Source organism: Hydractinia symbiolongicarpus, chromosome 11 (genome assembly GCF_029227915.1).
Source record: "Hydractinia symbiolongicarpus strain clone_291-10 chromosome 11, HSymV2.1, whole genome shotgun sequence".
Classification (NCBI taxonomy): Eukaryota; Metazoa; Cnidaria; class Hydrozoa; order Anthoathecata; family Hydractiniidae; genus Hydractinia; species Hydractinia symbiolongicarpus.
The window spans coordinates 26922719-26935172 of NC_079885.1; the positions used below are offsets into that span (position 1 = coordinate 26922719).

General features: G+C 34.3%; 3 protein-coding genes across 3 annotated transcripts; all 3 read right to left on the minus strand.

The window, feature by feature from the left end:
• Positions 1-852: 852 nt before the first annotated feature.
• Positions 853-2712, minus strand: LOC130614445 (uncharacterized). The gene is made up of 3 exons (XM_057435876.1): positions 2511-2712; positions 2017-2269; positions 853-1261 (listed from the first exon to the last, which is right to left on the minus strand). The coding sequence occupies exons 1-3, from the start codon at positions 2667-2669 to the stop codon at positions 990-992; spliced, it is 684 nt and encodes a 227-aa protein (XP_057291859.1). The 5' UTR covers positions 2670-2712; the 3' UTR covers positions 853-989.
• Positions 2713-3205: 493 nt separating this feature from the next.
• Positions 3206-8389, minus strand: LOC130614446 (cytochrome b-245 light chain-like). Its single transcript, XM_057435877.1, has 5 exons — positions 8101-8389; positions 6744-6834; positions 4976-5050; positions 4810-4893; positions 3206-3892 (listed from the first exon to the last, which is right to left on the minus strand). Exons 1-5 carry the CDS (start codon positions 8156-8158, stop codon positions 3628-3630), a joined length of 573 nt encoding a protein of 190 aa, XP_057291860.1. The 5' UTR covers positions 8159-8389; the 3' UTR covers positions 3206-3627.
• A 474-nt stretch (positions 8390-8863) lies between these two features.
• On the minus strand, positions 8864-11992 carry LOC130614447 (thioredoxin-like protein 4A). Its single transcript, XM_057435878.1, has 2 exons — positions 11969-11992; positions 8864-9444 (listed from the first exon to the last, which is right to left on the minus strand). Exon 2 carries the CDS (start codon positions 9420-9422, stop codon positions 8994-8996), a length of 429 nt encoding a protein of 142 aa, XP_057291861.1. The 5' UTR covers positions 9423-9444; positions 11969-11992; the 3' UTR covers positions 8864-8993.
• Positions 11993-12454: the final 462 nt, after the last annotated feature.

Genomic DNA, 12454 nt, shown 5'->3' on the forward strand with positions numbered 1-12454 from the left:
CTTAAAATCATCAAAAGCAACAAAGAATTCATGAAAAGCCTCGTTAAAAGACGCTGAAATTTAAAATTGGCGATCAAATCCAGATCAAGTTAGCAACAATTACTATCATTTTTACAGTTGTTAAGGATAGCCCCAGTTTTTTTTGACACTGCTAATAAGGAGGGGTCATGCGATCCTACTGCAATTAAGCTGCACGAAAACCGTGTAAGCACAACAATTCCTCAACTAGCAACCGCCTGACATATCAATCGTAGTTCTTGTGCTAAACTAAGCAGAAAGGATACACTTTTTAGTCTTTAGAAAAAGCGGCCAGGGATTAAAGCCACAACCTTCTGCACTGAAAGCGAAGGATTTACACAAGGCTACCAGTCGGTTACTGCATAGATTTAACTCTTGCTGAGCGTGACCATAAAATTAAATTTTATGCTGATGTACCTACGATTTACATAATTCAATTTAGACATTCTCTTTTTTTTTAGGGGGGGGGGGAGGATAGTGGTAAGAAACCACTTTTTTGTAGTTGCGTATTCGAAAACTCTCGAGTTCCACTAGGACATTGGTTGAAAAATATCTAATAATCTTTTAAGAAGGGGTCAGTTTTATAAAACAGGCATTTGAAATAAGTAAAATCTTTTAGTTTCGGCCTAAAGTGTGTCGTGTTAACCACGCACGATATGTTAAAGTTACATATAGTACAACTGTGACGGACAAACTCCCGTGGATTTTTACAAGCTAAAGACTAGTCTGTGAATAAGAGTTTGAAAGAAGTAAGAAACATTCTTCGTATTTATTTAAACAATTAGCCCGTTTTATTCACAATGTAAAAGGGTTGACGCAAAAAGAAATCAACAGTCAGTATGTCAAGTGTGTTCTTACTAAAATAACGAAGCAAAAATAAATAATAAGCAAATAGTAGATGTGCAAGTGTAATCCATCAGTGCGTGTTTTGATTGGTCAATTAGCGTTTTCTAAAGTAGCTGATTGGTCGTTCAGAGTTCTTTTAGTTTCTTTGCAATTGCTTCACCCAATCCTGTAGCAGAAGCAGGATTCTGACCAGTAATAACACGTCCAGAAACTTGAACATTTTTCTGCCAATCACCCCCATCCACGAAGTCAGCACCGTGTTCTTTAAGCCTTGTTTCCAACGCAAACGGCATTGGATCCATCAATTTGATAGAAATTTCTTCGGAATTCGTGAAGCTAGTTACTTTATGGCCCTTGACTAAATAGGTACCATCTTTAAGTTTTGTATTAACCAATCCTTAAAATATGTATTCAAAAAATAGTTAGAGAAAGCAACGGGCGAAAAAAATCTTGCTTCTAACACCGACATATTTAACAAACGTTTTCAAATTCAAATGTTGATTCTGACAACAGGGAGAAAAATCTCTCAAAAAAAATCTCTCAATGGGACAAATTCTCGCGGGAAGTAAGTTCCAAATAAATCAGACTGAATCATTGCGGTTTTTTTTTGGTTTTTGGTTTTTTACAAAGTGCGGGTGCAAGATCAATCCTTTGATGAAACCTTAAATAAAACAAGTTTTGCAAATTTTAATTTTAGGACGAATTTCGTGTAAAAAACTTTTGCGAAAATCTAAAATCACATCTGTTGCAAGGGAAAATATTTTGCGAAAAACAACAATTCTCTTCTTATTTTTCTTTTCTCTTATTATTAGTAATTAAAACTCTGCATTCATTACTGTTTTAAGAAATCGAGATATCTGAGAAATGTTCATAACACCAAAGAAATATGAGAACACCAAGTGTTACTGTAGTTGGTGATTCATAATAATAAATCTCCTCAACTTTGAGATTTCCCTTTTAATTTTTTTTTGTGGTGAAAAAACTTACGCGTCTTGAAAATAACCATTATTTCGCGTAAAAAAAAACAAATATTGCGTTTTGCTGAATTATAACCTCCAAAAGAAAAAGCTGTTGCGAAAACAACCATATGGTTTTATTCACTGTTTCATCCATATAATGCAGGACCTAACAAAAAAAAGAAAATTGACATACCAGCAGTCCCATGACACACTGCAGCAGCAATACCTCCTGCTTCATAAATGTCAGCTGCTGCCTTGTTCAACTCTACGCTATCCGGAAAATCAAACATCGGTCCATGACCACCAGTGAAAACAATTGCTTTAAACTTTGAAGGATCCACATCTTTTGCAGCGACCGTGTTTTTAAGCTGTTTTTGTACGTCGTCATCGGCGAGAAGACGTTTACATTCTGGATCATCTTTAAACGCTTCACCACTGCTGGGATCCTAAAAGTAAAAATAAATGAAAGTAAACCAATTACTTTTTATTCGAGTATATTTTTAGGTCAGAACAAGCTTAATGAATTTAATAAGCCTGTTTCGTTACGGTTATTTTTCTGTAGTTCGAGTGTTCCTCACAAAACGGGTTTGCCGGAATTTTAATATGTGCGTGGGATATACGGAATGTAAGCATTATAACTGGTTCGTAGTCCCTTTCAAAATCGCAAAAACAAACAAACAAACAAACCATAGGTGCAAATCCGCCCTTTGGACTGCATATTGTCATCGGCACACCATGTTCTTTCAACACATAATACGGATGTGCCACTTCCGGTAAGTACCATCCAGTCTTTATACCTGTGTCAGCAATATGATCCCAATTCGTTACCACTAGGAGAACCGCCATGTTTTTTTTTATTACACAATATCTATATTAAAAGGAATATACTTTTTTTGGAGAGAAGCCCACCCCTGCCTTGCCTACCTCTGCCTTGCTGATTCCTCTTACTGTTTCCTTGCCTGCCTTTGCCGTGCCCTTTCCTTGCCGTGCTTAATGCCTTTGACTTGGCAACCTCTCCGCAACACTTTCTATATTGATTATTGACGTCAAACAAACGTCGCACGTTTCTTTTTAACGAAGTTTTTTAACACTACGACGGTGGCGAGAGTAAATATAAAACTAAATTTAAGTCAAGAAAATTTAGGAACAAACTTTTGTGAAAAACACATGCAAAAGTTTAAACATTCTTTTTTTTGTAGAATTTTTTTGCGCACTCGCACAAATATCTAAAGGAAACTCTGAAAATTATAGTTTTTGAGCGCAAGAGGAGACTGCGCAAAATTTAATACGCAAAACTTAGCAAGCATTACTTTTCATTAAAAAAACAAAACGTCAAAATTATACTGCATTCTTGATGCGCCCAAAATAAATACGCAGCGAAATTATACTTTATTATTGTTAAAATGTCACACGTGCTATACGCATGCTGTAGACATGCGGGTGGTACAATAGCGTTCCATATTATATAGGAATAAACTAGATTGAAAAAAAGCTCTAGGATAAAGCACAATGATAGAGCAAAAATTATGGAAAGATAACGGCTATTTTCTGGAATAAAAATTCTAGTTGGTTCGCAACCTATGATCATCAAACGCTGTTTGTCTTTTTATTACCAGTAGAATGAAATGGAATAAACGCAAGTTGAGAAAAACTGGAATCAAATTATTATTGGGTGTACTAAAATATCAAAAAATATAAAAAGTGTAGAAAAATATCAAATAATGTACAAAAATATATTACGTCCAAAAATTAATATAAAAAAAACAAACTTGATCAATATAACATACGAAAAAATTATATACGGTCAGACAGCAGGTTTAGCTTTTGGCACGTTTTCATAATCATCCCCATCTTCGTCCACAACGTAGTTATTGCTTGGTGGACTCAATCGGGGAGGCGCCATGGATGGAGGTCTGTCTCTAGTTAATGTTCTTTGATTGTTTATGATGCGTTCACATGGTGTCCACTCCTCGCCAGCAATCGCAGCACGTAGGTAAATCAACGCAGCAACGAGAAGCGATGTGGCGCCCATCACGCAACCAAGATTTAGAAGACACGGGATGCATGCTCTATAAGGAGATAGAACTCATCGCACAGCTCTATTCTAAACGTTTTTACGGTCATCTTAACATGTTACAAGTTTATACCTATAAAATAGCCCGCGTTAAAACTGCTATATTAATACCACCAGAGCACAGAAAGACGTTCCTTGTTTGGAAACATCATTATAAAAAAAAAAATTGAGTACGTGACGAAAAGCTTGATTTAGACTGGTGTTGATGAAAACAGGAAACCATGAATATTCCAAAACTTTTTGACATGTGAGTACATTTGTTGATTGAAGGTTTCTAGCTTCTCACATTTAGAAAACTTTGGTATTAATTTCACGAAATTAGGATTGTCAGCTTGGTTTTTCACACATTCGTTTACAGAATACTTTTTTTTGTCTCTGCAGAACAAAAAATGTGATTTTCCGTCGATCATTTCAAGTGTGCGCCTCATACTCTCATATAAAATTTGTAACCCACATAACTTCTGCAAAATCAACTACAAACGACTGTGTATCACGACAGAAGAAGGATTTTTATACCTTAACTTAAAGCTCAGGGCGATGCATTCTAAAAGGGAAAACTGTTCTGTTGCATTTTTTGGTTTCCTATGCATCCATACATTTAAAATGATTGCACTTATGCAATTACAATTTTTTGACACTCAGCAAGATACCATTTCTTTATAAATATGTAATACAATCTCTTTATCCTATTCCTGAACTCTACCCACGAAATAGTAGTTTTTAATAGATATTGAAAATTTTGTTGGTTTTCATACATTCTGGTCAAATTAGGCTAAGAACCATCTCAAATCATAAAATCCAAATGTATAGGAACCCCCGAAAAATACTGGAGAAAATTTACCCTTTCAGACTGGCCTCTCCGCCCCGTATTTTCTGGACTATACATAAATAAATAAAATAATTGTAACTTACAACAGATACAAAACAAATCTGACGAAATAATTTCTTCCAAAAATCTTCAAGAATGAAACGAAGTTTGTTAATACAAATTGCCCACTAAAACAGGAAAAAAGTTGTATACAAAAGAAATAAAACATAAAAAGAGCAAGTACTGTACTTCATTGAAAAATATCTGTACCTTCTTTGCAAGGTGTTTCCTTTTCTTCTTTTACTTCGTGGATATTCCAAAAGTAGCAAAAGAATTGACAACACTCTGATAGCAAAAATGTTAAGGCTGCGTAAAAAAACCACTTGGGCATTCTCTGGTCTAACACATCACTCTTTGTTAAAAAAATGGAAGCTGTGATGATATCCACAAAATATATTTTTAAAAAATCAGGTTGTGACTAGTTTTCTGACCTTCTTTTATGAAAAAACCCTGACAAATCAGCAAATCCTGGTAATTTAATATCCCTTTTAATTTGTAAAAGATTCATTAACTATTAAAACCCCTATTAAGTATTTTGTACATACTGCTAATCCACACCATCACCACACACAAAAGTTATCACTTTCCAGAATTCCGCACTTTTTGAATAGCATATAAGAAAAGCGAGACGCAATACCCTAGGTCAATTATGTTTTTAGTGTAATTTAATTACTTGCTAACAAAAACATTTTACTGCTACACAAACATTTCATAGAACTTAGAGAAAAGTAGTTGTAACAGGTCTTATAACTTTAAATAAAACGATCTTTGAAACCAACTCCCCTTAAGACGAGTTTGCATTTAAACAGAATTCCTCGAAGTGACAATCAACAATCAATACAGAATAAATTAATCGATTTGACCTTTTTCTCTTAAGTAGAAACGTGTCTAACTAATACTAATAATAATAATAATAATAATAATAATAATAAATATTTAAAGTGGCTAGCCCAGAAAATCACAAAAACCTATAGTTAGTGGATTGTTTCCACTGGGGGCCACTAGAACAAAAAAGAAACAAAAAATGATAAACCTTAGACTGCCTCAGCTCAATCAAACATAGTAACATTTATAATCTGTGAAAATTGAAAAGAAAAAGAATAAAAAACAAAAATTAAAAAATTCAAAAGTGATCTCCATTAGAATTTGCCAAATACATTAGAGATGGAAGTCTTAAACGAAAGCAGACTTCCATCACAGGTCACTTGGTCTGGAAGATTATTCCACACTTTTGCAGCTCTAAATGGGAAGGCTTTTTTGCCAAATTCCGTGTTGACCAAGGGAAGTGTGAACCTGTTTTTTGAAGCTCCTCTTGTTTGATGATTATGACAGTTTTTTGTCAAAAGGAATTTTGAGCGCATGTAATCAGGAGCAATGTGATTCATGGCTTTGAAAACTAATATGGCATCGTTTTTGATGAGTAAATTATTCATTGAATATTCCCTCTCTTTCCCAAGAAAGGTACGGACACATTTTAATCGTTTTTCTAGTTTTCCCAATCTACCTTGGGTGGCACAAGCCCATGCCGAGGAGCAGTAGTTGAAATATGGCATGACAAGTGCATTAATTAAAAGGTTTTTTGTGTGAGGTGTTAAACAGGATGCAATGGTTCTAATTTTAGAATATTTAATTAGTATTTTTCTATTTATGTCATTAATGTGCTTTTCCCATTGCATTTTTTGATCAAATGTTACCCCAAGATATTTAACTTTTTCGCTCCTCTTCAAAGGAATACCCATATAGTTGATAGTTTTGTTCTCAACTTTTTTTAACTGGCTGTGGTTGCCGAAAAAGATTGTTTCAGTTTTGTCCGTATTAATAGTCATTTTGTTATTATTCAGCCAGAGGTCGACTTGCGAAAGTTCTAACTCGACCTGGGAGACAAGGGTATCCAAGTTTTTATGAGACGAAATAATTATTAAAGACTACTAAAGTCTACATTCATCTTCTCATTTATTCAAGGAAAGGTAAAAGATACACTGCATATGATCCAATCTCCCATCTTTTATGTTTGTAAGTCTCATTAAATCCATTGCTAGATACTGCTAAACAACCACCCAAGAATAACACTAAAAAAAGTGGACAAATAATACATACATAGGATATTCCTTACCTTTTTTATGTAGTCTAATTTCAATAAATCTCACTTGTCAATACATTCTGAATGCATTAATTTCAAAGGCATATGTAAACAATCAAGGCTTTCTAAACCAATATCTAGGTAACAGTATTTAAAATTTAATTTAAGTATTTTAAGGTATGACTTTCCGCTCTATCAATTAATGTTGCAATCAACAAATGCAGAGGAAAATACTGATTCAAAACCTACCCTAGTAAAATATAAAAGCTCATAAGATGCTTGCTTGTTATATAATAAACCTGCATCCAAGTAAGTGACTTAGGATGAGGTGAACTACACAGTATGTGGTTCTGGCGAAAATATTATTCATTTTTTACATTTCTATTTTTTGACAAAATAATACAGTAAAACCTCTTAAGACTCCAATAGAGTTCTGCTTTAAAGAGGTGTACACTAAGATACATTCAAATTGGCTGAAAAACCTGGTGGGTGTGTTGGGATATAGTGTAATCAGCAGCAAAGTGTGTAAAATTTTTTTTTCTTATTTCACGTCTAAAATATTTGCTAACATATTTTTTTAAGCTGCATGTAACGTGGACTTACAAAAGCCCTGCTCTTATTTTTTCTTTTAATTTAACCGTTGTTTGTGTATGGGGGCATGCAATCACAAAACAAAAGAATAAACAGCAGACGTGAAACACACGTTTGCCAAAGTTAAGCTGGAAATGGCATTTTGTGTTATAAATTTTTACCCATGTAAAATAAATTGACTTAAGGCTGCTTTTGACTGACGAAAGAGCTTGAAGTCAATACATTGCAAACATGCTACCTTTCATTTCAAAAATTAAAACAGGGAATCAAGGAGATAAAGCATGTTTTGATTCTTATAGCCCTGAAAAAACTGTAAACTAGCCAAAAATAGAATGTCAAAGGTTGAAGCAAGGTGTGAAACTTTCAAAATGAAAATGTAAAACAGTGTCTACACAAAAATTAGCTATACAGTGTCTGCTAAAGGTGTGCTATGAGAGTTTCACCATCATTTTATCTGTTTCTGAAAGGTTTGACTGTAGAGGTATCTGCTATAAAAGATGACCACTATAAGGATATTTCACTGTATTCGCTTTTTTTTGTTAAATTAAGTATTATAAAGTCAACTAAAATATAAACAGTTTCGAGTAGGCTGGTTACAACTTGTATACCATGGTAATGTAAAAAGTGGCTTACATAACATAAAAAAACTAAAAAATATACGTACATCCAGATGAGATAACTGCTTGTTCATTTGCCCACATAGCCCATTCAATCTGACCCATGTTGTATTTTTTCTCTAAATATCTACTTTAGTGCATTAATAATTAATGAATTAGCTTATTACTCTTCAAGACTTTCATTAAGACAACAAAATCTCTTTATGTACTTTTCATTGAAATTTACATAAGCCAAAATTAAAAGAGTGGAATCAGCAGAGATTAAGTTTTTGTTTATAAACAGAATAGCAGATTATCAATATAATCCTTTCAAAGGTTGCTTAAATTTTATCCCACTTCAATAACAATAAAAACTTTGTGTTTAAAAGTTTTCAAATAGTTTTTTGTTATCCACCATGCTGACCTAGTATACATAAAATAATGCACACTAATTTAAAAAAAAGCTAGAACGTTTTCAAATACTTTTTTGTTATCCACCATGCTGACCTTGTTAGTATACACATTATGATGCACACTAATTTGAAAAAAATACAAAAAACAAAATACACAAAAAACAGAATATATATTATATCTGCAAATTAGTGTAAGGTAAGTTAATGTGCAACAATAAATACGAAAACTCTTCAAAATTTAAAATCAATAAGTAAATTTAGTGTAAAAACAGATGAAAATTTTGTTTGTTCATAAAGCCTTTTGATTACTCTGTCACAAGAAAGAAATTTCTTGTTCTCTAAAAATTAGAAATCTTTCTTAAAATCTATACTGCAACAAGTCTTCTTAAAGTAAATTTAACAATGTTATACTGCAATATATTTTAAAACTTTTTATTTTCTTCTCAAAAACAATAAAAATACATGCTTCCAATTCAATAATACCATTCACCTAACCAGGGAATGTATACATACACATGTTGATAAATAAAGTTAATAAAAACAGTGCATTAATATCTATATTTTGTAGAATAATCTTTAGGTGAAATAACCAAACCACGGCCTTTCCGCGCCCCTCGATAAATTGTTTCTACAATATCTATCATCTCTTGTTTATCTTCTAACGACCAATTAATCTTGTTGTTGTTACCAGTCCCCAAATCAATCATGATATGTTTATTTCTGTAAAAAAACATGACAGTGCATGGATCGTATAACTCGTACATTTTATTAAAATCTGGAACTTCTGTAACATCAACCAAATATATCACTGCAAAATTTTTCACCTTGTCAGCAATACTATACATTATTTCATCCATTTTCATGCAAGTAGGATCCCAATCATGTCCAAATCTGATAACCACAACCCTGTCTTCTTCTGATATGATTGCCTGGTCAACTTGGTAGCCATTATGCAAATGTGATAACATATAAGACATTTTTAATATTATTTTAGTTTTTCTACATATACAATGAAAACAAAGTATATTAATAGTCTTGTATTCGTTGCACCAATTGAGTGCCAATTACTATTCTAATAATAAAAGACCAATGAATTATTATAAGTTATTTTTTATGAAAATTTAAATTTGTGCGATAATCACCAATGCTGGCCTGTCTTATATATGGGGTATGATGTTCTGGAATATCAACCCCATTTTACTGTTTTACTTTGTGGCGCCGTAGATTAGTGGTTATAGCTCTCGTACTCTGTGCGGGAGACCGGGGTTCGATTCCTCTTGACGGCGATTCAACATGGGCGAGTGAATGTTACCATAGCCCCGGGTTAACCCAAGCCATGTGAGGGAAATTGGGAAGATGGCACACTGTGTGGGCCGTTGGATGTTGCCGGGAGTTGTCTAGTAGAGCACAGGCCCTAATTGGGTCTGCGTAGGTCAAAATGAGCATTAAATACTCTAGGACTCTCCATCTACGCCATGGCCCCTCCTGGAAATAATAGACAGGGTATATCCCTCGATATTTGTGAGGCTAGCCATGTAAAATATGCACATCTATCTATCTATCTATCTGTTAGAGCTAAGCAGACAATAAATTAATGATCATTATTGTTGCCAGGTCGTTGGACTTAAAAGCTGTTTAACCTTACATGACTAATTTCAACAAGTTTAAGATTGCGCAAGAAGTTTTGAAATAAACCTCTGTAAATTTTATTCCAAAAGTTGCCTGAACTCAGAACTGTTGCCAATTTTTTTAAAACTTTTACAAGTTTTTAAAAATGTGTAAGCATTCTAGTAAAATTTGCTTGTATTTGCAAGTATTTTTAAGTATTTGCTTCAACAAGTCTTCCTAATTTTACATCTGTTTTTTGAGCATCAGAGAAAGGTAGATGGCGATGTTGCCAAGTATTGCAACCATTTTAATCATAAAATAGACTTCTTGTTAGAGCTGTTTGTTTAGATAATCACATAAGTAGGCCAGTATATGCTAAGGTTTAAAAATTTTGTTGACTCTTTTCAAAATTTCTTAACCCATTGTTGTTATTGTGAAGCTAGAGCCTAAATGCTACAAACAGCTACAGAGACATTTGGCAATTCGGAACAATGGGCTCACCCCCGTTGCATTCGGTTTGACGTCATAACAATTTAAGAGTGCAGAGCTAGTGTTGGAGTTTTAAGAACAATGTTAAGAAGTTTGAGCAAAGAAAATTATTTAGAACAAAATCTAGATAGCAAAGTATCATTTCCAGACAGATTTTTATTGTGACTTTACTAAATTATTCTTCCATTTCCACATATTTTAGCATCCCCCTACGAACTAGGTTTGTTCTCACGCAGTGAAATTTTAATGCCAGATGTAGCACAAATGCAATTTGTCAATTAAGCAAAATGTCAATCATCACTATGGCGCAACAAGGAGGGTGCCGCCTCGCCTAAAGCGCCGTATATGTGATGGCTGTTGCAGGCGTACTTTCGTAATTTTTTCAAGGTTTTTTTCTGTAACCACCCAGGAAAGCCTGGGCCCGTCTGAAACCGCCTGAATTGAACCCGAAATGCAACGGGGGCGAGCCCATTGTTCTCATTTAAATTTTTTCGAGAAGAAGGAAGGTCCTATTTTGTCGTTGTACTCGCAGTTTATTATTTGTGGGATTTTATTACAGCTATTTATGGAATAAAGGATAAAAAAATAGTTTGTTGTCATTTCGCTTGACATTTAAAGGAATAAATTAGCTATACATGGTAATAAATGTTTAAAAAATGTTGTTTCAGGTTGATTCAGGTTTCTACGCAGGCGAAATTTAACATTCTTTTTTAAAACGCTGGAAGTCATCCGATAGCCCCATGGTTTTTGAGGCGTTTCCGGCGAGTCTGCAGCAAAGCTGAACCGAATCGCAAATTGGGGTGTAGTCATCAACCCGTCCATAGAAAATGGACGTCGGCGGTGTAGATTAGTGGTTATAGCTGTCTTGCTCTGTGCGGGAGACCGGGATTCGATTCCTCTTGATGGCGATTCAACATGGGCGAGTGAATGTTACCATAGCTCCAGGTTAACCCAAGCCATGTGAGGGAAATTGGGAAGATGGCACACTGTGTGGGCCGTTGGATGTTGCAGGGAGTTGTCTAATAGAGCACGGGCACTAATTGGGTCTGCGTATCTCAAAATGAGCATTAAATACTCTAGGACTCTCCATCTAAGCCATGGCCCCTCCTGGAAATAATAGACAGGGTATATCCATCGATATTTGTGAGGCAAGCCATGTAAAATATGCACATCTCTCTAAGACATCTACTTTGCCTATATTACACACATACACAGACACTTCTTCTAATATTAGAAAGAACCTGTCTGTGGTGTGTGATAACTCGAATTATTTGTTTTAGAGATTCTGACTTAGGCCTCAAAAAATATAATTGGTTAGCGTCATCCGACCGACTCACTTTGAAAGCGAAAGTCAAGTTGGGGAGTCGGTAAACTTGTAAAAAATAAAGTGAACAATCTTCGACACGCAACAAAATCCACCATTTACCTTTTCAGCGGTCCTACGAATTACGGCTGTTGCGTCTGAATGTTATTTCGATAGGGGACTGCGCTGCGCTACTCAGTACTATATTTTCCTGTTTCGCATTTATACGGCAATGCAAGCAAAAACCATGGGAACAGCGTTGACTGACAAAAATTGAACTTGAAACGGAGGCTAAAAATACAGCTGGCGTACATTTAAAAAGAATAACAAAATATGGCTGCGAAATATAGTAATTTTTCGGGAAAAATTTTTATCCGACCGACCAACTCACTTTTGTAATTAGAAATGACGCTAACCACCAAACATATTTTCGACGGTGGCCTTATAATAAAGCAGTTATAGATAGCTATATCTCAAAGTAGTTAAATATCATGGTATTAAATTACTAAATAAAAAAATATCTTTTAAGATTTAGCTAAAAAAATATTCATAAATGTTGATCCTATGACATCATCATGAAAAATTAAGAAAACAGAAGCAACCTGTAGT

What these genes read in the sequence shown, in the direction of transcription:
- LOC130614446 (XM_057435877.1), bottom strand. Translation starts at nt 8,158, where the DNA reads ATGGGTCAGATTGAATGGGCTATGTGGGCAAATGAACAAGCAGTTATC. An exon ending in AGCAGTTATCTCATCTGGAT is followed by an intron (nt 6,835 to 8,100) that starts GTACGTATATTT and finishes CACTTTTTTTAG; the next exon opens with TGTTATTCTTGGGTGGTTGT. An exon ending in GAGATTGGATCATATGCAGT is followed by an intron (nt 5,051 to 6,743) that starts GTATCTTTTACC and finishes TTTTGCTATCAG; the next exon opens with AGTGTTGTCAATTCTTTTGC.
- LOC130614447 (XM_057435878.1), bottom strand. Translation starts at nt 9,422, where the DNA reads ATGTCTTATATGTTATCACATTTGCATAATGGCTACCAAGTTGACCAG.
- LOC130614445 (XM_057435876.1), bottom strand. Translation starts at nt 2,669, where the DNA reads ATGGCGGTTCTCCTAGTGGTAACGAATTGGGATCATATTGCTGACACA. An exon ending in AGGGCGGATTTGCACCTATG is followed by an intron (nt 2,270 to 2,510) that starts GTTTGTTTGTTT and finishes TTTTACTTTTAG; the next exon opens with GATCCCAGCAGTGGTGAAGC. An exon ending in AGTGTGTCATGGGACTGCTG is followed by an intron (nt 1,262 to 2,016) that starts GTATGTCAATTT and finishes ACATATTTTAAG; the next exon opens with GATTGGTTAATACAAAACTT.